Consider the following 24,017-nt stretch of genomic DNA (forward strand, 5'->3'; position numbering starts at 1 on the left):
TGAAACCCGATAAAAACGCTGCTTTATAGGTGCTGCATCACCAATATCCACATCATGCTCAATAAGATGTGTGCGAGAAGGTACATCCGAAAACAGAACAGGATAGCTTTTAATAAGGGTACCCAACTCAGCACGTTTTTTATCATCCAAATTTGCCAACATGTAATCCAAATTTTTCAGTGACTCTGAATTTTTCAATCGCCCTTGCAAAACCACATCAGTGGTCGAACTCTCCTCCATGCTGACTGCCGGAGATGAGCTCAGAACTGCAGATGCACAAACAGAAGCATTAACCATACCACTCCCAAGTTCCCCTTTCCCCACTGTCTGACGTCCGTAAAAAGGTTTTAACAAATTCACATGACACAGTCTAGTGGCTTTCCTAGAGTTTGGAGTGGCAATGATGTAATTCAAGTCTGAAGCCTGCCGTACTACAGTGTACGGACCGGAGAATTTTGCCTCAAAGGGAGAAGTCACAATAGGTTGCAGAAACAAAACCTGGTCACCAGCCTGAAACCGCTTAGGCTCTGCACGCCTGTCATACAGAGCTTTCATTTTGTGCTGTGATTTTACCAATTTTTCTTTTGCACTTTCAACCGCCAAAACCAACCTATGCCTGAAGCCATTGACATAGTCAAGCAAATTTTGGGGAGGATTTGTTATTTCCCAGCTATCTCCCAACACAGCCATGGGACCCCGTACCTTGTGACCAAACACCAAATCATTGGGGCTAAAACCTGTGCTCTCCTGAACCACTTCTCTGGCTGCCAACAGGAGCCACGGCACCCCCTCCTCCCAGTCACACCCCAGCTCTGTACAATAAGAGCGCAGTAAAGACTTCAGCGTTTGATGAAAACGCTCTAGGGCGCCCTGTGATTGCGCATGATAAGCCGAAGCTTTATTATGCTTAATGTGAAGCTGCTGCAGTATTTCGGCAAACATACCGGATGTAAAATTCGAGCCTTGATCGCTCTGAATAATTTTTGGAATCCCAAACACCGAAATGAACTGTGTCAGGCAGGGCGTCACACTATGTTGTCTAAAATGTCCATTCTCATATCCCTTGGTGTAGTGAGAAGGGCTCCACTTTCCTTGAACAACGCATTCCCTTTTGCTAACCTCAATTCAACATCATAGGAGAACACTGGAACTGGGAATGGAGATGGCCACTGCTCGACATTCTCACGCTGCATAAGCTGTACTGACGTACCCTGGCTTGTACTGGTGGATGAAGATGATGAGATGCTTTCAGATTCCAGAATAGAGAGGGAGGTGATTGTAGATAGAGAAGGTGCTTCTTCTGGTTGTCCTGATCATTTCCACAGAATTTTCAGCACAGCTCTGTCTTGAGGAAGCTCTTTAATGTCTGTTAAATTGCAAAGTTCGTTTCCAAAATCAGGGTCCTCAAACTGAATCAAAAAGTCACCTTTAAGTTCGAGCCTTTCCTGAAGAATTTCTTTTAACTGCTCAACTGAAGGCAGGTTTTCTGAAATATCCACTCTCCTGATGTTATCAGGGGACACAAAGACACGTAGCAACATGTTCTGTAAAAGAATAATTTGTACATTAGAGCAAGGTCAAGACAGAATACGTAGCAATGGCCATGATTTTTTTCTTTATTAATTTAGATGTTCAAAAGTAAAACTGAAAAATACTGAGTATTGCATGTAGAATAGTTGCAACCTGATAGACTAATTTATCAATTAATATTTCTAAATAAGAAATAACTGCTACAAGTTCTCAATCTACCTTTTAGTGAAGAAGAAACTTTTTCAGCGAGACGATTTCCTTTCCCTGAACTGCATAAGATGTTAGAGGATAGTGATCATTAAGGTCTTCTGGCTCAAGGATTTGAATGTCAGTTGTTTCAGACACCTCGTAACACCTGAAATGTTCAATATACCACGAAGAAAGCTTTCTGCACAAGAAAGAGACCTTGTTACTTGAAGAATTAACAAGAACAGTAACAAGTTTGAAGAACTCTGGTAAGCCACTGAATTGCCCAGCGGATACAATCATGCCTTCACTGAAGTGGGTTCCATGTAAATGTACATCTGAAGCAAGAGACAAAATTTCCAGGTGTGGGTATCTGTTTTTCACTGCATTCCTCTGTGGGACTTCTAAACTAGATGTGCTGACTGTTTTGATGTTCTGCACTGACAAGGAAGGTGAAAAGAGGCTTGGACCACTTAGGTAGTGAGCCATCATTAGCTGGGGCTTGGTTGCCAGGGTTAGTAGAATATTTTTGAAGTTGCGGACATCATGCACAACCTTTTTGAAAAAGCTGTGTTTAGCCTCATATTTCATGGTCCATAGGTCTACTAATGGCCCAAAGCATCGTATCAACTGGGGATAGTGCTCCACAAAGTGGTGTTTTGGTCATAATCTCAGGTCAGGGAATGTCTCCCTGAGTAACTCCCTATGGTCACCAGTCTTTCTCTCAAGGAAACTCAAGCTGGCATCTGATAAGTCTGCTGATACAACCAACTTAAGAATCTCTTTCAGGTCCATCAATATCTCACAAGAGGCTTCATTTTCTGGGACAAGATTACCTATCATCAATGGCAGTAATCGCAGTAAGGCCCAATTCTCATGCCCATTCCCACCTATTGTTGCTTTTAAAAAGCTGGACTTGGAAATTTTTTGGGGCCTATTCACTCTGTCAGAGTCCTTGTATGGGAAGTTAATAATCCGACTGTTCAGAGTATCAAGACTGTAGAATCCCTTTGAGATCAGGTCTTTTAAGCAAATAGATAACTCAAACGGGACAATTCCTTCCAAAAAGTCGTGGAGAAGATCTGGCGGGAACCCAGTTATAGGATGAAAGTAAGACAAGTTCTTACTGAGGACACATTCTCTTTTAACACCCAGTACACTTTGGCAGTCAGTCTCTCTTAACTGGGCTACAATAGAGTTGTGTTGCTCAACAGTTCTCAACTCACAATGGGTGAAATTTTTGGTCTGTATGTCCTCTTTATTGACTAAGCAAAACCTGCAAAGATTTTGCACTTGAAAGCTTTCTTGGAAGCCAGCTAGAGCATGGGCTCCAAGATTGTCAGCACATACACAGAACACTGTTCCCTTCAAATGTGAATTAAACGCTTTGACAAATACACCTTGCTGCTCTATACGACTTAAATCTTTGAGTAGTGGATCGAAAAAAATTTCACATCATCACTTTTACCAAGCAGTGCAAGCTGTATTGAGGGAAGAGTCGAACGGAACTTGGCAGGCAAATTTAAAAGCACCCAGTATACTGCTGTAATCTTGTGTATCTTTCTTGAAGTCCCCAGTGGATTACAGACTTCAAAGTCATCAATTCCTTTTCCTGTGCCGATGTGAGGGAAGGACAGAGGATGTCGCATGTGCACAGATTGTAAAGCCCTCTGAGGCAAATTTGTAATTTGTGATTCTGGGCTATACAAAATAAACTGAATTGAATTGAATTGAATGTAGACACCTAATGAAATGCAGTTTCTCTGGCCTCCTAAAAGTGTGTTTAATTTGTAATACTGCCCATTCCGAAAAGACGTGTACTGCCCTGGTAAACAATCTTCATCAAAGACAACTTTTTCTAAGACATCTGGTCTGTTGAGCAAAACTTCAAGGACTTCAAACAATGAAACATATACAAAAGTGTTTTGATGTGCTCTATTATAAAAATACTCAACAGGATCAATAACTTGAAAGTGTCCTTTAAAATATTTAGTCCTACGATAATCAGTCGAGAGACAGCCCTTTTCTGTTGTAGCCAGAAGAATAGGATGTGAGTCTAAAATCAACTCCGTTAGTTCTTCTGCAAAAGACTCGTCAATACGACTTTGAAATGTTTTCAAAATGTCCTTGATGGATTGCTTGGCTGTAAATTTGGAGAATGACACAATATCACTAAATCCACTTATTATTTGCTGAGTTGCACTTTTAGAAACATGCAAAACAGTTTGCATGTAAAGAAACAATGATGCAAGTTTGTGTTCAATTGTACAATTGTCCAAAGGCTCTAGGTATGCGCTGCTCTCTATTTCAGAACAACCAACAGTAGGCTGTGGATCATTGTACTCTGCAGGCAATTCTTCATCTGCTTCTGGTAGATCAGTTGGGAATATTACAGATAATCTAAAATCATTAACACTGTAAGATTTGTGCTTCCGGCTTATATGACTACTGAAGGATGAAAGGACATTACTTGTAAATTCGCAGATTTTGAAAGGACAACAAACAGTCACATGCTGCTTCAAATGAGTCCTTAGATGGCCTATGTATTTTGCTGGCGTGCAGCAGTCTTTAAAGTCACACAGTTCACAACAAAATGTGCCGTTCACTTCAGGTTTACTAGACTGTTTATGTACTCTTGAAAGGTGGGATTTCAACGCACCAGTTGTCTTGAAGGTGCAGATGCAGTCTGCATACAGGCACGGGAGTGGCCAGAATCGCCCCTGGTAATGTCGTAGTCTGTAGTTCTTTAGGGGAACATCTTGACTGGGATGGGAAAACTTGCACTCCTTGCACTGCATCCAAATCCTATGAAGCAAGGAAAGATAAGAAAATGTCAACAATGTGCATAATTGTCAAAAATGCATGCAAATTTAAGAGCTTCACATCCCAGTTTTTTTAAAATTGCACAAAATAGGCAATACTGAAAGCAAACTGGCAGCTAAAGCCATCCAAAACTAACGAAGCAGCAACATGTTAGCTAGCTAACAAAAAAAAAAAGCGGCGCATACGTCGATAAAACGTTCTGCACATGCGTACAAATTAGTAACGTTAGCTTTGGTACAGACATTTACTTTAATACTTTAATACTTTAATAGTGCTAAACCGATAGCCGCAGGTCGCTATGCTAAATTACACATGACGTTATGAAAACGGGAAAAGGTGGGACGGGTCCGTCACGTTGTAAACAATCCCGTTTCAATGTTAACTTTTGTATTAAAAAAATAACACGTTAGCTGACCTACCAGTTAGCTAACTCACTCAAGAACATAGCAGCCTTACCTGGTTCATTTGTTGTCGAGGCAGAAGGCATTCTGCAGCAACACTGTAGAAGAAGAGGAGCGGAGTGGACTTGCTATCTGTTACCGAACTTTCTGAATTTCAAAGTGCGCATGCGCAGTGGTAGACGTTCTCTCTCACTCTCTCTCTCGTCTCTTTACTGAGCGTTGTGAACCCACAGACTTTCTGTTAAGGTCATGGACATTCTTACACATTAAGATTCAGGTAGAAAAGGTAGATGTCAATCTGAAAAAATAAAGTATCTAAGCAGAATAATAAACAATGGTATCAAAAGTCAATGGATCTTAAACAGGGGCTACAGAAAATAATTATTATTTATTTGATTGTATTTATTTTATTATTTAAAATATAAGACTAAAGTAGTGAACTCAAGTCACACGTGTGTTTTTACTCATGTCTACCCATGCGCAGTGGCCTTAGTTACCTCAGCAGATGCCCAAACCACTATCCAAAGTTTTCTCCACTTAACATTTTCAGTGGATGGCGCTTCTTATTAGTAAACTTGACATTGTGGGTTAGTTCAACTTTTTTCAAAGGTATTTGTTGACCCAACTTTGAAAAAGGTGTAAGGATAACAATTTTGAAGTTGGGCTTTTTAGAGTGTGGTCTAACGTGACCTTTTTCCATTCCCCAGGTCTAATGTGACAGTTTCTCATTTCCCGGTCGGAATGTGACCCGGTCCCGAGGACCCAATTTCTCATTTCTCAATTCCATGATCTTTCAAGATCCCGCCAGACTTTACTGTGGTCTATCTAGACCCCCACTATCATTTTCTGCAGTCTATCGAGACCCCCTATCCTTGTCTGTGGTCTATCTAGACCCTATCCTATCTTTTGCTATGGTTTACTTGACCCCTCTTAACTCTCTGGCCTAACTTCAATTCATACAAGTTTTATCCATAAACTTTCTCTCATGACTAATCTTCTGTTTCTGCTTAGTATTCCTCTGCAGCAGTAGGTAAGTTATTTATTTTATATATTTATATAAAATAATTATCTCTTTTGGGGGATTGTACCTGTCTGACCTCAGCATCACTGCCCCTCTGTTAGACGGTTTCGCCATGGAGTCCAATCGCCAAAGACTTTGCAATATTAATTTCTTATGTAATAAATTGTTGTTAAATTTTATTGAAGTCTCTCCTGATTTAAATATTATGAGCAGAGAAAGAAAAAAAATATTATTTAGTAAATTACTTACGGATGAAGCCGATTTTTGTGGACTTTAAGGCAAAGGATTACGAGGATTGTACACTCAGATGCTCACTCTGTGGGTACATCCCAAGTCTCTTAAATTGCCTCCTCGATTCCCTCACTTGCGTCGATTCCTTGTGTAGTAGTAGTATTTTGTTGTTGCGCTATATATATTGAATAACAGTAAATTCCCGCAGTTACTAAAGTAGACACTGTTATTTTGAAGGGGGGGTCGGCGAGTACTGGCGGAAGTGGAGTGGGAGTTTTATTTTGGCAATGACATTACCCGCGCTTCCATGGGTGGGGCTTCCTCTTTGCCTTGAACTCCTTGGGAAGGTACGCACTTTTATCGCTCTTCTGACTTTTATTAGTTTTAAGTTGTAAATAACATCAGAAGTTAGTGTACATGTTATATAATGTTGTTTTAATGATTTCATGTTAGTTTGTTGTGTATTTGTGTAAACCTGCATGTGATGAAGAGGTGTGTCTGCTGTAGCGAGTTGCTCGTATAGGTACTGTTAGCATGCTTAGCGAACATTGTGTTTGTTAGCTGAAAGCTAAGTAACGCTATGTATATTGTACAGGCGATGAGCAAGCAGCCACTTCATCCAGACATTGTTTTGTTTCCACAATTGCAGGTATGTGAGTTTATGTATGTCTTGTTGTATTATTTTCTTAATGTCCAACACGTACGTTAGATTGTTTAATCTATGTAAAGTGTATTGTATTTACTTTATTTAATCTTATTTATGTTAATTACTTTATTTAGTTTTAGTGATAATTAATGTATATATGTTCATTGGATGGGTTTCCTCTTTGCCTTGAACTCCTTGGGAAGGCGATGAGCAAGCAGCCACTTCATCCAGACATTGTTTTGTTTCCACAATTGCAGGTATATGTTGGAGGTCAGTGTGGAAGACAAACTCTGAAAAGCCTGTTATCGGTTTAGCTGTTGCTGGACAGACAATAAAAACAATTGAAAAGATGTATTTCGAAGTGTGTCTTGAAAAAAAAACATTCACAACGCAGAAGTAAAGACACTACACTTGCGTCTTAGTCCCGCCCACCAGGGATGCATGGAGAGACGCAAGGAAACCATGCGAGGAGAGAGGAAACGAGGAAATGTGTTTTAAGAGACATGAGATTTCCTTTTCTCCGAAGCGTCACGTGAAGTGACGTCCGTTTCTGACGACGGCGGCCGCTGATCACAGCAGAGCACCTGGTCGTGGCCGGTTTATGGTGAAATGATGTTCTTTCCACTTCCGGATTATAGCCCCAACAGTGCTCACTGGAACATTCAGAAGTTTAGAAATCCTTCTGTAACCAATGCCATCAGTATGTTTTGCAACAATAAGGTTGCGAAGGTCTTGAGAGAGCTCTTTGCTTTTACCCATCATGAGATGTTTCTTGTGTGACACCTTGGTAATGAGACACCTTTTTATAGGCCATCAGTTGGGACTGAACCAGCTGATATTAATTTGCACTGACAAGGGGCAGGATTGCTTTCTAATTACTGATAGATTTCAGTTGGTGTCTTGGCTTTCCATGCCTTTTTACACCTCCCATTCTTCATGTGTTCAATACTTTTTCCCTGTGTCATTCCATTTTATTACACATAACTTATTTGTTTGGTTTTCTTTGTATGGATAGATTACTTGGGCTGTTACCGACATCTGGTGAACATTTCATGTCAATAGCATCTTTAGAAATATATTTACTGAGAAAAATGGTGACGTGTTCAATACTTATTTTACCCGCTGTATATATTTTCCTTCATTAAATCCTGCCAAACACAACAACCTGTCTGTTCCTTGGAGAATGCGGTGTTGGAGAATATGATGTCATGCCGGCTGTATAGCTGAATAATATATTTCTTGCAACAACTTTTAGTGAGGACAGCATAGTGTATGTTATGTGTGTTATTTATTTTATGTATGTATGTTATGTATTCAATTGGTGGACCAGCAAAAATAAAATAATAAATAAGTAAAAGCATAATGAAGGATGACCAGATGGATTGATGTTCAGGTTAGATGTTCCATTAAAATATAATCTATCATTAAGTTTGTCCAGTGTGCGATATGTTTGGTTTTCCTTGATTTCCAATTCATGAGGATAGTAAAAAGAGCAATCGGCGGTTTGTTTTGTGATGATTAATTGTTGATATGTCTCTTAGTAAAGGAGATAATGGGATGCGGCAGCCCAGGAAGATGGATAGTGACTCTGTTATTTCTTTCCAAAAGTGTATCACTCTTAAAACTGCTTTACCTGTTTCCCACAGAAGGGCTGGTGATGACGTTGGGGAATAATTTATTTCTAGGAAGGATGCCCACAATTTTTTAATGAGACTGTCAAACTGAGGGTCTTTGAGCAGAGATGTATTGAAGCCCCATCTGGTGGTGGGTTTAGGTAGAGTAATTCTGTTTCATGTAAATGTTACAGGAGCATGGTTGCTAATAATGATAGGATGGATCTTTGAGTCTGAAATATTGGATATAAATGAGTTGCTTGTGAGGAAGAAGTTAATGCGTGAGTATGAATGGTGAACCGGTGAAGAGAATGAGTATTCTCTTGAGGTTGGGTGCTGGAATCGCCAACTATCACCAAGACCAAAATTGCTCATGAACTGTTTTATTTTGTCTATGGATTGCCAGGTTTGCTCATCGTTTCAAATATTGGTTCTGTCTAGTGATGGGTCGATAACTGTGTTAAAGTCGCCTCCTATTATGACTGGGCAGTTGGAAATGTTTGAGAAGGATGAAAAAATTATGAAAAAAGGATGGGTCATCAGTGTTTGGGCCATAAACATTACAGATTGTGACTGGACTGTTGTTGAATGTTATGGTTAAAATGATAAAACGGCCTTCAGGATCAGTGATGGTGAGGTTTTGGACAAATTAAACTTTTTTGTTAATTAAAATAGATACCCCTCTGTATTCAGCAATAAATACCTTGGTGATCTACCCCGGTAAGAAGTGAACCTACGTAGTAGGACTGAAAAAACAGGGCTAACCCTGAAGTTACCTCGCTAACCCCAAATCCTGCTTCGTAGTACAGGCTTCAAGTCTTTTAATATCTGGCCATTGAGTCAGCTTGTAGTGGTCAGCCATCTGGTCGCAACGGTATATGTTTAACTTTCTCAAGTAACACTCGCAGACTTGATGAGGGAGTGACTGTACATATAAAAATAAACTTTCCTCAGCCGCTGTAAAAAAAACAAATCAACAAACCTTTCCAGCTAGCATTAGTTATGTGTTTAGAGAATCATTCTGCTTTCACTTACTCTCCCCACACCAAAATACATCATCATGTTTACTACAGAAGAGAAAAGGTGTCTATTGTTTGAAAGAGATATCTACTGAAATTAGCATTCCAATTAACTAGCCCCGGGTTAGGGTCATCTTCATAGTTAATCCAAAGTGTCAGAAACCAGAAAACGACTTGCACCCTCGCCTTGTCCCCCCCGCCACCAGGAGGCTGCTTCGCTAAGAGTAGGGTGTGCATCAGATTCACAAGACCTTCCCCAAGTTAGCAGTTAGCTCAAATTCAGCCAGCACAAACCCCAGTACTGTTTATGGAGTGTTTCTGATAATATTCCCCAAAGGAAGCATATATAAGGTGAATAAAAATGGTCCAAGCACAGACCCTTATGACTGACTTTGGTTTTCATTGAAGTATCATTGTTTACATACTGAGATTGATCTGATAAAATACGACCTAAACCAGCTAAGTACTATTCCTTTAATGCCAATAGAATGCTCTAGTCTCTGTAATAAGATTTGATGGTCATGGTGTCGAACGCAGCACTAAGGTCCAACAAGACAAGTGCAGAGACAAATCCCTGCTGATAATTTGTATTTTTTACCAGTGCTCTCTCTGGGCTATGATGCACTCTAAATCCTGACTGAAAATCCTCAAATAAACTATTGTTATGTAGAAAGTCACACAGCTGGTTTGTGACTGCTTTCACGAGGATCTTAGAGAGGAAAGGAAGGTTAGAAGCAGGTCTATAGTTAGCCAACACCTCTGGATCGAGAGTAGGTTTCTTAAGAAGAGATTTAATTACAGCTACTTTAAAGGACTGTGGTGCATGGCCTGTTAGTAAAGACAGATTGATAATATCTAGTGAAGAGGTGCTAACTAAAGGTAAAACTTCCTTAAGAAGCCTAGTCGGGATAGGGTCTAAGAGACAGGTAGAGACTTTTGCCCAATGGCATACACGCCGGTAGAACAAATTCAAAGTTATTAGATAATGGTCCGATAAAAGACGGTTCTGTGGAAAGACTATCAAATTTTCTATTTTAATGCCATATGCCAGAACAAGAGGTTGAGGTTGAGGTCGAGGATGTGGTTAAAACAGTGAGTGGGTTTCTGTACACTCTGACAGAAGCCAATCGAATCCAATAATGATATAAACGCAGCACTAAGGCTATCATTTTTCGATATCTACATGAATATTAAAATCACCTACAATAATTACTTCCATCCATCCATTATCTTAACCTCTTATCCTGGTCAGGGTCGCGGGGGGTGCTGGAGCCGTTCCCAGCTAACATTGGGTGAAGGCAGGGTTCACCTTGGACAGGTTTCCAGACTATCGCAGGGCTGACATTTAGGCAGACATCCATTCATGCTCACACCCATACCTACCGGCAATCTAGAGTCATCAATCAACCTAAGCTGCATGTGTTTGGACTGTTGGAGGAAGCCGGAGAACCCGGAGAGAACCCACGTTGACACGGGGAGAACATGCAAACTCCACACAGAAGGCCGTCTAGCCCGAGAATTGAACCCGGGCCCCTCTTGCTGTGAGATAACGGTGCTAGCCATCACATCACCGTGCACACAATAATAACTTTATCTGTTTTAAGGACTAAATTTGATAAGAACTCTGAAAATTTGGGTTAGACACAGTCTCTTTAGGGGTTTGGGTGGGTTACTGCTCTAATGGAAGTGCAGATAACTGGTAAAACTGCAACTCTGCTTCCTGGTCTTAACTCTGGGTTGTGATGAATTAGGTTCACTAATACACTGGGTCAGATTTCTAGATATGATATCCGCTCCATCCAAATTGGGATGAATCCATCAGTCCTAATCAGACCAGGTTTTCCCCAGATAGTCTGCCAATTATCTGCAAATCCCACATTGTTTGCTGGATACCACCTCGACAGCAAGCGGCGGAATGATGACATGCGGCTATACATTTCATCATTAGTCAGGTTTGGGAAGGGCCAGAGAAAACTACCGAGTCCAACATTGTTTTTGCATATGTGCACACCAACTCTACGTTAACTTTTGTGTAATCAGGTGTCATTACTGCCGACGTGACTAACAATCTTACTGTATTTACTTTTATCCTTAGCCAGCAGTTATATATGTGATTTAATCTCGCCCACTCTGGCCCTGCAAATGCATGTGACTATGGCCCCTGGTTTCGCTAACTTAACTATGGGCATATAGCCGCAGATGGCTAATTTAAACTATAGGCCAACGCCACACATGAAGATTTTAAGATACCAGTGTTATTTTGACCAGCTCTCAGAGTTTCACCAATGCGGCCGGATTTTGTTTAGACTTGTTGTGTTGTTAGTTGGTAGTTGTTTATTTGGTGGAGGGGCTTTTTGTAACTGACAACTGTAAATTTAGAATGTATAAACCCATTTACATTGATAAAGCTGCCCCCTATTTATTTTGGGATAGGTATTTCACAGTGCACTTACAACATTGCTAGCCCGTATCCATGAGAACAATATCCAGTGAACTTGGGCTTCATGAGGTTCTTAAAGGGCTGTGACTGATGTGCACCAGAGCAACCCACAACACTTATAGGGGTAGAGTTTTTGTGAAATATACAACAGCCTTTACTATTTCAGTGCTGCAGTGGATTTCAGTGCTGGCAGGATGTTCAGTAGCAGAATGGTGCATGCAACATGTCCACATACCTTGTGGTAACCTCATGGATGGGGCTTTCCCGACTTCTGCAATGCCTTTAGGTTTAAAGATTTTAAAGCAATTTCCAGCAATAATTTGAAATGTAACTAAGCTGTCAGCATTCACACTGCATCTTTTTTGTATACATTTTTTTTTCTAGTTGGTTACTGTTATCTTTTACAATACATTGTTGGTTACTATGATTTTCTCTAGTAACTTCATAACTGTGATTTTCATAGCAATATTTTGATTACTTTAATTTTTGAATGAATATACAGTACATAGTTCTCTACTGTCCACAAACACAGTAAATTACTCTGGAACTCATAGGCATTATCATCTGGCTACTGCATGTAACTCCACATCGATTACACAATTATACTGAATTCAAGCACCAAATGGATTTTCATTGCATGCTATATGACAGTGGCATGAATTTAGGATTTTGCTTCATAGAGGGTTTGTGTTGTATTTGATATTTACTGTAAGAGAGAGATCAATAACCCTCAAGAACACAGGAGAGTTTTTCCTCATTTTATTTTGTGGTACATACAGTAGTTTTTATTTATAAATACCCTAACTGCATCGTCAAAACCATTACAGTCAAGATAGTTTTATTATGCAATTGCCAAAATCTGAAGAATGCAGAAAAACTGAAGAGGCAGCAGTCACAGTTCATGATATAATGATACAAATTAACTAACAATTGTATTAGTTTGAAACAAAAGAAAATCCAAAAACGCTTATTAACTAATAAAACACACAGCCATCCAGGTCATGGTATACCCAAAAGACCTAAGTCAAGGGGCAAATTAACTTACTTTTGAGACTTGAAGAAGTTAACGAGGTGTAGCAGAGGGAAGCCCTAACACTGGGCGTTTCTTAAAAATAGAAACAAGATCCGGCAAGTCCAACAACTAGACGGTTTCTGCCAGTGTATAGCTAGCCCCACGGTCTGCCAGTCCTAAATTGACTCCCTATTGCGCCATCACGTGTGTACACCCCCCAAAAACACCTATCTACTAACTGATTCATTCCCAACTCGCACCACCATTCAATTTTGTTTCCCTTATCTTTAATTAAGTTTAATTCAAAAGAGGAGAAAAGAGAGCAGGAGCGTGATTTGTCAGAGCAGCACACTCATACAAGTAGTAAAAACAAAGTAAGGTTGTTTAATCCCTTCCAATCTGTTTATAGATCCGCCACTGACAATCAAACTCAACTTAATTTTTCTGTATCGCTCAATATATACTCTACTCCGCTGTATAGGGAAGCCAGACGTTCATCCCAAAACCAGCAGTAAAACCCAGACTGGATTTACAGACTGACTGACCTATTCTGTGAGTTATTTTTTATTTTGAGAACACAATTGTACTCTGCTTTTTAACAAGGAAAACCTTATTTTTGTCCGAATTTACTTGGACAGAAATCTAAACAAAAGTGTAACGGAAAACCATAGTGGAATTTTGAGTTGGAAAATTGTTTATGAATTGTGGAATATGTTTTTTTGTGAAGTCTTAAAGATATGACTATTATGGTTCTGTTTTTGTTCTTCTGGTTGGTTATTATGGTTATTTAATGTTTAGGGTGCATATTTCGATTTGTGTGCATTCCTTTTGTAAGGTTTGACTCAAACTCAAAAAAGAAAATGTGACTGACCAATCTTAAATTCCAGGAAAAAGACCTGGCTGGCACCCCTAACCAAATATTAAAATGAATACAAAGAACATCAAATTGTCACAATGAAGGCCCCCTTTAGCGGCTGTATGCAAGACAGGGCTGTCAACTATCTCCAATGTAAACCCTCCGACGTCATAGTGGATGATAAGAGAACGTGTTTTTCTTTTAGATACTTAACATGTAGATTGCTTAGAGAAGTAACTCCAACAGTCTACTAACATCTGAAGGGCTAACACAGTCTCACAGCAGTTTGTGAAATAGTCACAAAATTGTATCTTTTGGTTTATCTTTTCTTTTTCTGTCAGTCGGAACAACAATATGCTTCAGAAACAAAAGTTAGGTTGAGGCTACAAAACAACTTTATTAGGTTTAGGAAAAACATCATGGTTTGGCTTAAGATAAGAACATAAAGCTAGGTTTAGGTAAGAAACCGACATTTTGGGAAATGATGTATAATTTCCCAAAATGTTCGTATCAATCTTTTTCAAATAAATTTGGATTTAACAGCGCTATGACATGTAAAAAAAGAGCATGCGCCGCATTTAAATGTTGATTTAGAAGTTGAATGTCGACCTCATGAATGTGTGGGTGTGTGTGAGTGAGTGTATGTACTTGATATGTGTGTTAACAATTGTGTTGAATTGTATGGAAATTTCAATATGCTTAAATGTTTTGAATGTGTAAGATAATAGAGCTCCGAATGAAATTTAAAAATCAAGTTTCATATTCTGTTTTGTGAACAGGAAGGCACTCAGAACTTATATAAAAAGTATTGGACAAATTAAAATTTTGACCTGATGATAGCGCTTGGTTAAATGTCAAAACTATGCTAAAAATAACCTTGTAAAATGTTTCACTAAATTCATGTTACATTTTTTTTTTATTGCTACCCTACTCATAACATTCCTTACAGGCTCTGCATGCAGCAGCTGTCTGGACGTTGACTGTCAAACCAAATGTAAGTAGAGACACAGGACATAGGGCTCTCTGCATCCTCTTCTCTCTGGTTTTCAGTGAATATTTCTGTGTGAATCTGAGGCTGGAATCCACCGCAGCATCTCTCTAAGGATGATCCTTCCTGAAGCTCAGGACCTGAGTTGGACTCCGTATCCCCAGGCTGAATTATCAGGTTGTATGACGAGTTAGATAATACACTTCTGAATGACGAAGATTGTAACCTTGACTGAGATGGAATGGCTGTAGTGAGTAAAGTGAGGCGTTGAGGGGTGCACTTTTTCAGGCGCTGGATTTGGTAAACCTTTGGAGTTTGTGCGAAAACAAATGGCATGTTCTCCGGGCTGGCATATTCGTTCATTGGTCCTCCTGCACTACAATGCAGCTCCAGAACATCCACAAAATCTGCTTCACTGTGATGACACTGTTCCATGTGAAGAGGAAGACATCTATGACCACCCTTGAAAAACAAAAGACCTCACATTAATTTAAAGATGGGTGGCAGCTGGGGGTTCAAAATGTGTATAATATCTGAAACAATGAAGCAGCAAAGCACTGAAATGTATTTTCACTGAATATTAACATTAAATTAAAGCTGCAAGCAGCGATGATCAGGCCCTCGCACTACGCACACATCGGGGTACCAGCGAGACGCGGGCTCAAGAATGGTAACTAAATGAAGTACTCTAAACGTGTGTGCCAAGTTTGGTTGTGTTCCAAGTATTTCTATTCCCTCAAAAACATTTTCATTTTTCATGGCGAAGAATGCGTCGCCGCGGCAACAGCGTTTCACTAAACAACAAATGCTTTGTGGGCTGGCATTATGAACTTCTTACTTTTGTGTGGAAACATTTTCAGGTGGATCTGGTTTACCTACTAATTGTGGCAAGCCAAAGTATAGGAACATTAACTTTCTGTTACCAGTAGGTGGCGCTATTATTATGAGTAAAAATTGGACTGTAGATGTCTTCAGGCCCGGAGTCTCATCAAACATGTGAAATATGGAAAAGATCTGACCTTGCGGAGTTGAGTTACATCAGTTATTAGTTCACGGCGAAGGATCGAAACTCACCGAGCCGCCACGTCGCCGCCGTTTTACAAATCCTTTCAATCTTCACTATGAAGCATTATCAAGGTCTTATGGCTTTGCTGACAAAACTTTAGAGGGATCTGATTAATATGTGATGAGGAGGATGTAAGAGTACACAATATGTAACTTCCTGTTGCCACTAGGTTGTGCTGTTGATTCTAATTTGTCAGAAAGATGTCTTCAAGGTCAAGATGGCATGAAATATGAGAAATTTTGAGCACATTAGACAATGTACGGCCGAGTTATAACAACTTCCTGTTTCATTGCAAATGGTGTTTTTTTGACGCAACGCCACAGATACATAGTTCGATAACTCTTTGATCTTTTGATAACTTTTGACTGCAAAGGTCTCAAGATCATACTGACCGAATTTAAAGTCAATCGGGTTAAATCTCTAGGAGGAATTCGTTAAAGTACAAACCTCAAAACAGAAAATTGACCATTTACTGTATATCGCCCCCTAGTGGTAGAATGGAATGAAAATTTCATGGTATTTAACAGGATGCTGTGTGGACATACGCTGCAAATTCCGTGGTTTTTGGTATTTATGTTGTGTGTATTGATGTAGGAAGCCACACCCCTATCAAGTTCAATGGTCCATATCTTCTAAAAGCAACGAGAAGTCTTCGATAAGTTTTGATGAAATTGATCAGATAAGGATCCACGTGAAATTTGATAGGTATATGTAACATGATGGGACGTACAAAAAATCCAGTTAGACGTATGCCCTAAACCCAACAGGAAGTCGGCCATTTAGAATTTTATGACGTTTTTTGACCATTTCAAGGTGACGTACTTTAACAAACTCCTTATAGAGATTTAATTGCCTTCAAATTCGGTCAGTATGATCTTAAAAACTTTGCAGTCAAAAGTTATCAAAAGATCAAAAAGTTATCAAACTATGTAACACAAATAACAGATGGGACCGATGTGAATGTCATAGTTCTGCATTGCCATCCATAGAGCCACACCGCTAGCATGGCTAAAAAGAAAGTCCAAAATCAAAGCATCAGGGGCCAGATGCACCAATGGGATTTACGCCTGGTCTTAAACTGAGTTTGTCTTAACTTGGCGTTCTAAGCCTGACCTAATAGTTAAGCCGGTTGCACCATCTAGGCTTAAGCTTTGCTCTCACTAAGACTGGGTGTAAATCTTACACCTAGTCACGAGCAGTCGTAAAGTCAAAAACATTTGTGTGGCCAATAACCTACATAAAGGTGAGATTTCTTCCTGATCAGTAGTTTTTCAGTTAGTTTTGGTTTTCAATAGCCTACAGAAGGAATGCACCACTGGAACCACTGCATTATGTTCTTGTGCCAGATTTAACTGTAGCATTAATATTCGTATCTCGATGTACCTGAGATTTCCCTTTCTTTTTCTTTTATTCTTCATTATAATATTGTTGCAAATAATGAATGATAAGCTACAGATTAGCAAAACAGCAGGACTGTTAAAAATGTATCCAAGCAAGAGTAACTGCTGGGCCTTGTCCATACTTGCATGCCCATTCACATGAACGTGCATCGCTAACAGCCGAGCATAGTTAAGCCAACGTGAAGTCTATTTCAAAGACTGTACTTGTAAAAGACCAATTTAGCAGTTAGGACCAGTTTAGGTAAAGACCAGTTGTAGCAAACTGCTCCACAAGCAAAGAAAGTGTTTAGTATTGGACAATCTCCAAAGACACTAGATACCACTCTTCCCATAATGCCACTCAATGGCATCTATCATAAGAACGTTGCTGCCTTTTAAATGCCCACATCAAGTCTCCCTTTAGAGCCACTGCAGGGAGCTTTCACTTGAGTGGCAAGTAAACTCTGTGAAATTGGTTTAGTTCCCCTTTTAGACATGGTTGTGAGGACCTACCGGGGACATCAGCACTGGCTTTGGGATTGGAGGATAGACCCTCTGTTTGATACTGTTGGATGTAAGAATGCATGGAAATAAATCACACAGGTATGGCAACATCATGTAGTAATTGAAATGGAACAATTAGAGGCAACAATTGAGAAAATTGCACAGAAAATGAGTGTGTTCAATTGCTTACCTTGTCCAGTGTCTGTAGCAAAGGGTAGTAATGAGGGAAAGGAGACCAAAAACAATGGCCAGGGAAATGAAGACTGCCTTGATCAAGTAATCAGCTGGTGAGTTAAGACATACAGCTCGTATAAGGAACAGGAGTAAATCATATAAGGTAACAAATCCTTGATTTTATTGTGTTTCCATAGTTCTACTTAAGAAAATGAATTTCGACACAAGGAGAAATAGTGATCTGAAAAGGGAAAGAAGCAACATACTCAGTGAATTCAAGGTAACAGTAATAAGTGCTGCACCACATTCTCCAACTGATGTCAGTGCCTTCACTGTGAATGTGTAGGAACTGATTTTAAGGTTTCTTGCCGTCAGGCTCGTGGCTTCAGGATCGTCTAAACCAAGCAAAAGAGATTGTCATTATTGATAAACGTTCTGATAACCATCAAGGTCACGATTTAACACTATGGTGTACATTTCAATGAGTTAAGTCAGAAACTCTGCATTGTATGTGTAGATATGAAAGTAAACCTTTACTGAAGGTCCCACTATTTAACATTTACTATATAAGCAGTATACAAACACTTAATAATTAGTTTGTAATACATTATAATGTACTTGTATGCAGACATAAAGATATTTGAAGTATTTATCAATGTACATTATCAACTACTCATACTTCTCCTATGTAGACAATTTTGATATTATAACTGTTTTATTGTATTCTCATTCAACATCTGTTTTTAAAGCAGCCTCCACTTATGGGTTCTGAAAGGATAGGACTACATCTACTACACCTGCTTACAACTACATTATAGGCTTTGTGTAGGGCCTAACATTGGTTCTTACCTGTGATATAATTAAAACATACCAAGACCTGTCGTGAGCTATTGCTTAAATATACTGCTTGTAAATGTCTAATGGGGGAAATCAGGTTTAGTGTTTGCCCAATGGTAACAACATTGAAGTTAAGCTTTGTAAAGGTGTATACTGACATGCAATGTATCTACAGATTGAGAATGTGTAATGGGTCCTGTATGTAACCCTGGTTCTCTAGGGATAATCAGAAAATAGGGGGTTGTCAGAATACCTGTGCTGAAATTGATGATTACATTGTTATTGTCCAAACAATACAGGACATAGCCATGGATAAAAGCAGTCTGCTCTCTTAGAGATATAGGGTCCCAGGATACTTCAAAATCTGAATTGTGCTGTTTCCCCTTCAACGATTTAAACAGGCCGTCTTGTATTCCTAAGAAAGCAAAATGGGTGAAACGCAGCTGGACAAAGGACATTTTATGGTACTGACATATTTATAAAGCCACGAATCTTCACAGAAAAGTCAAACAAATCAATATTACTTTTCTCGCTGACATATCCCTCTCTTCTCTCTTGTAGCACTGGAGGTCCCTGGGTGCAGGTATATACTGACAATGAGTATCGCAGTCCTTCTTTGAAGTTTTCTTGGATGAAGGAATAACGAGTCATGTTTTGTAGCACAAGGAAATTTAATATTACATTGTAACTGTTTTGTGGGCAGCTTACTTGAAAATATACTGGTTTGAGTCTCATTGGGATGCACTTTCTTCCACTCCACAATGCATTGTCCTAGGGTAGGACACCAGTCGACTATGTAGCCACAGCTGGCTTTGGGACTGGCAGACCAGGAAAGGTTGAAGCCACCAACGCTGCCAATGAACCAAGAAGTGTTCACTCTATTTATGTCTGAAAATGAAGACGCCTTGAAAGTTAGATTTGAAATAAACATATAGCTTCAATTAATAGGCAATTACTGTCGCAGAGTAGATAACAATATCTTAAAAGCAATCATGTAATTCCGTATATGTCATTGATTGACAAAAAATCTATCTCATATGTGGAGGGTGAAGGAGGAATTAAGGAGTCTCCAAGCCATTGAATTCCGGACTATGGCCACTTAAATAAGTGGAACTCGTCCTCTCTGTATGACGCCTTTTACCATGGCTTGCCTGATAAAAATAAGGATGAACTAGCTGCTTGAGAATTACCGAGTAAGCTAGATGCCCTTATTGAACTGACGTATTGATAACCGCATGAGAGGGTAAAAAGAGGGAGAGATTCCAGTCCACAGTTTTCCATGCACATGTCCGCTCTTCTGTCACCACAGAGTCAGCCAAACAGCTACTTTCCTTGCGCCTGAGCTAGGAAGGACCCGGCTCTCCCTGGAGGATCGCCGTCAGTGTCACATGGAGAATCGCTGCATGTACTATGGCCAACAGGGACACTTCATCCCTTCCTGGCCAGTAAAAGAAAAAGGCTCACCAGTATTCTTGAGGGCGCTGGTGGGCCAGGCTCAATCCCTGAAAAGCTCTCACGACCAGTAGTCCATGCACAGTTCCTCCTAAATGGACACACACACGTTGTGTCAGTCTTCTTCGACTCTTGGGCAGATGCCAACTTTCTGGATTACCAGTTGGCTCAACAATTCTACATCCCGCAGAACCTCCTGGAGTCCCCCATTCAGGCCAGAACACTTGACGGCCACCTCCTTGCCTCAGTCACTCAGCAAAATACTCCGGTGCATCTCAGCATGTCAGGTTACTGACTGTTACTATTATTTGTCCTCTTCATCCCCTGCAGGAGCAGTGTTCTTTTTTGTGGACAAGAAGGGTTAGACCCTGCATCCCTGCATCGAGGACTTAACGACATCACGGTGAAAAACAGGTACCCCCTCCCACTCGTCTCATCCGCTTTTGAACTGCTCCAAGGTGGAACTATTTTTACCAAACTGGACCTTAGAAAATGCTTATCATTTGGCCAGCAATCGGGAGGGGGATGAATGGAAGATTGCGTTTAACATCCCTGGTGGCCATTACAAATTCTTGGTCATGCCCTACGGGGTAACTAACAGCAGTCTTCCAAGCCCTTGTGAACAATGTACTCAGGGATAAGCTGAATTTTTTTTGTCTTCGTTTACCTCGACGATATCTTAGTCTTGCTTGATCTTTGCAGGAGCACGAGTCAAGTGAGGGGGGGCCCTACAGAGACTCCTGGAGTACCATCTTTTTGTGAAGGCTGAGAAGTGTGAATTTCATGTCCCGGAAGTTTCCTTTTTGGGGTTTGTGCTCAGAAGAGGAAGCATCGAAATGAACCCAGCAATCACAGAATGGCCTCAGCCCACATCTCCCAAACCTCTGCAGCGATTCCTAGGATTTGTTAACTTCTACAGATGCTTTATCCGGAATTACAGTTCCGTGGTGGCCACTCTTACAGCCCTTACCTCATCTAAGATTCCCTACTCCTGATCTGCCCTGCTGAGGCAGCGTTACAGGAGCTCAAGCAACGCTTCACCTCTGCCCCCATTCTCTCTCTCCCTGATCCGTCCAGGCAGTTTGTCGTGGAGGTGGACGCTTTAGACACAGGAGTGGGGGCTGTCCTTTCCCAACACTTAGCAGAGGATCAGAAGGTCCACCCTTGCGCCTTCTTCACCCAGAAACTGTCATCTGCAGAGAGGAATTATGTCATAGGAAACCGGGAGCTACTGGCGGTCAAGATGGCATTAGAAGAGTGGAGACACTGGCTCGAGGAGGCCGATCTTCCATTTGTGGTCCGTACTGATCATAAAAACCTAGAATTTATACGCACCGCCAAAAGGTTAAATTCCCACCAGGCTCGGTGGGCTTTGTTCTTTAACTGCTTTCATTTCACTGTCTTGTCCTTCTTGTGTCCTGTGTTTGTTTGACTTCTTGTCTTTGTGGTTTTCCCTCCATTTTTCTGTGTATCACCTGTGTTGGATTGGTCTCGCCCGCCTTGCTCTGTTCCCTTGTGTTTATTCCACCTATCAGCTTTTTGCCTGCCCTCGTGTCTGCACACCTGTCTTGTTGTCCGATTACTTTCTTGTGTATTTACAGTTCTGTCTTTTATCTATTTGTTGTCTGTTCATCTGCTGTGTTCCCTGATTGTATCCCTCGTGCAGTTGTCTGATTTACCTGATCCTGTTATGTGTTGTTTTACCCATTCAGTTTTTCTGGGATTTCTAGTTAATCAATTTTGGACTCAACTGCCCCCTAGGTTTTGTTTTGGACTTTTCTTTCTTAAAAACACAGTTTAAAATCCCTCAGTTCCCTGTGTCCGTCTGTATTTGAGTCCATCCCTTGCTGTCCGTTTACCAGCCAATGACGGTACAAACCGACCCACATGGACCCAGCAGATGGTTTGTTAAAGGAGCGAATTTATGAACTGAATTATTCCCTTCTCTGCTTGTACGGGGAATGGAAGATAGCCGCAAGTAGGTAATACCAAGAGGCTGCTCTGAGGTTGACACGTAGGGAGGCGTCATCTATGGCATGGCTGGGGAGTTCTTTACCTAGCTGGGCTAAGGTCTTTCTCAACACCCCTGATTCCAAGCATAGCTTGCAGTTAGCTATCTTCCAGCCTGCTAGCCCTCAGTAAGCCATACCCCAGCCAGCTAGCCCTTAATAAGCAAGCCACCAGCCTGCTAGTTTCCAGACGGCTAGTCTCCAGCCTGCTTCTCAGCCTGCCATAGCCTAACCCATTCATGAGATCTTTCCTGACATTTGGAGGGTTTCATAGTTTCTAGTTAGCTAGCCATGAGCTGGTCGGCTTGTATAGCGCTTTTAGTACACATCGACATGGAATAGCTGATTTTCTGATTGAAGGACAACCCTGCTCTACCACTGAGCCACAGTTGACCCCCAAGAAGGAGACATGGGAAAAGTAGAAGTCAATCGCCCAAGCTGCCCATCAACCCAGACTCTGCTTAACAGCATTGCAGACATCTCTCCAGTTTTTGTGTTTGGGGCCCAAGTCAACGTCTTCCCAGTTCCTGTGTATAGGACCCGGGGCGACGTCTCCCTAGTTCCTGTGTCGGGAGCCCGAGACAACGTCTCCTCATTTCCTTTGTTGGCAGCTGGAGCCCACGTCTCCCCAGATCATGTGTCATGGGCCCAAGCCGACATCACTACCAAGTAAATAAATGTACACTATAAATGCATTTGTATATATAGTCTTCTGACCATTCAAAGCTCTTCTACACTACATGTAATTTGGTACAAGTCACTACATATCATTCACCCACACTCATTAATAGACTAATGGCCTGCCCATCAGGACTACCTAACGTTCAAGCAACTTTCACACAACTTGAAGCTTACAGGAGCAATTTGTTGTCAGGTGACTTGCACAACATGGACTGGAGGACAATCACTCTATCCCTGAGCCACAGCCGCCCTTAATGGAAGCATAGCACAGTTTAATTATTGTGCAAGTTATTGTAAAGTTTATTCATTATGGCACAATGACCTGCTGTGGTGCATCTTGGTGGATTTGTGAAGCACTGAATCTGCCCATTTGTTCGAATCAGCTCATTATGGAGTGGGTTTGAGACATTGTCCAAGGTGACACGTAGCTTGGACAGCATCCTTCTCTCTGTCACCTTGCGGATCAGTGAGTTGAGTCTGTTCCTATACGCTACCCTCAACCTGTGGCTCAAATCATTGTCTGGCATTTTTGAGGGATATCAGCCTCCTCAGTAAATAGAAAAGGTTCTGGGCCCTTCTTGTAGAGAGCTTCAGTGTTCTTAGCCCTGTCCAGTTTATTGTCAATGTGAACTCCAAAGTACTTGCAGTCCTCCACAATGTCCCAATTGACCCCCTGGATGGATACAGGGGTCACTAATGCGTCGGCCCTACTCAGATCCACAATCAGCTTCTTTGTCTTCCTCAAGTTGAGATGCAGATTGTTCTTCTTACACAAAGTCCCCCACCACAGCCCCGTACTAGTTTTCCTCACTTTTACTGATACATCAAACTATAGCAGTCATCAGAAAACTTCTGAAGATGACAGGACTGTGTGATAGTTGAAAATTAGTGGGGCAGAGGAAGGGAGAAACGACCTTCCCCCCAGAGCTCCAGTGTTTCTGAACAGTTACACGTAGTGTGGCAAGCGCATGCATTGTGGTCTTCCAGTCTGGTAGTTGACAATCCAGGAAATGAGGGTCATTCACCTGCATCACCTCTCATCCGGTGGACCTGGCCGGATGGTGTTGAAAGCACTGGAGAAGTCAAAAAGCGAGACCCTCAGAGTGTTCGCTGGCTTGTCAAGGTGGACGAAGACACAGTTTGCATGTA

The 24,017-nt window shown here is 40.9% G+C and overlaps 1 protein-coding gene across 1 annotated transcript in view; it reads right to left on the reverse strand.

Annotated features, from left to right (window-relative positions):
* Positions 1-13,060: 13,060 nt before the first annotated feature.
* The window catches only part of LOC129102468 (leukemia inhibitory factor receptor-like), a 28,832-nt gene continuing 17,875 nt past the window's right edge, over positions 13,061-24,017 (reverse strand). Inside the window, exons 11-17 of the mRNA XM_054612631.1 lie at positions 19,435-19,614; positions 19,251-19,352; positions 18,980-19,141; positions 18,156-18,284; positions 17,906-17,999; positions 17,725-17,776; positions 13,061-15,228 (exon numbers count right to left, since the gene is read on the reverse strand). Coding sequence (XP_054468606.1) covers positions 14,722-15,228; positions 17,725-17,776; positions 17,906-17,999; positions 18,156-18,284; positions 18,980-19,141; positions 19,251-19,352; positions 19,435-19,614 — 1,226 coding nt within the window. The 3' untranslated portion in view covers positions 13,061-14,721. The remainder of the gene's footprint in view (positions 15,229-17,724; positions 17,777-17,905; positions 18,000-18,155; positions 18,285-18,979; positions 19,142-19,250; positions 19,353-19,434; positions 19,615-24,017) is intronic.

This window comes from Anoplopoma fimbria, chromosome 14 (genome assembly GCF_027596085.1).
Source record: "Anoplopoma fimbria isolate UVic2021 breed Golden Eagle Sablefish chromosome 14, Afim_UVic_2022, whole genome shotgun sequence".
Lineage (NCBI taxonomy): Eukaryota > Metazoa > Chordata > Actinopteri > Perciformes > Anoplopomatidae > Anoplopoma > Anoplopoma fimbria.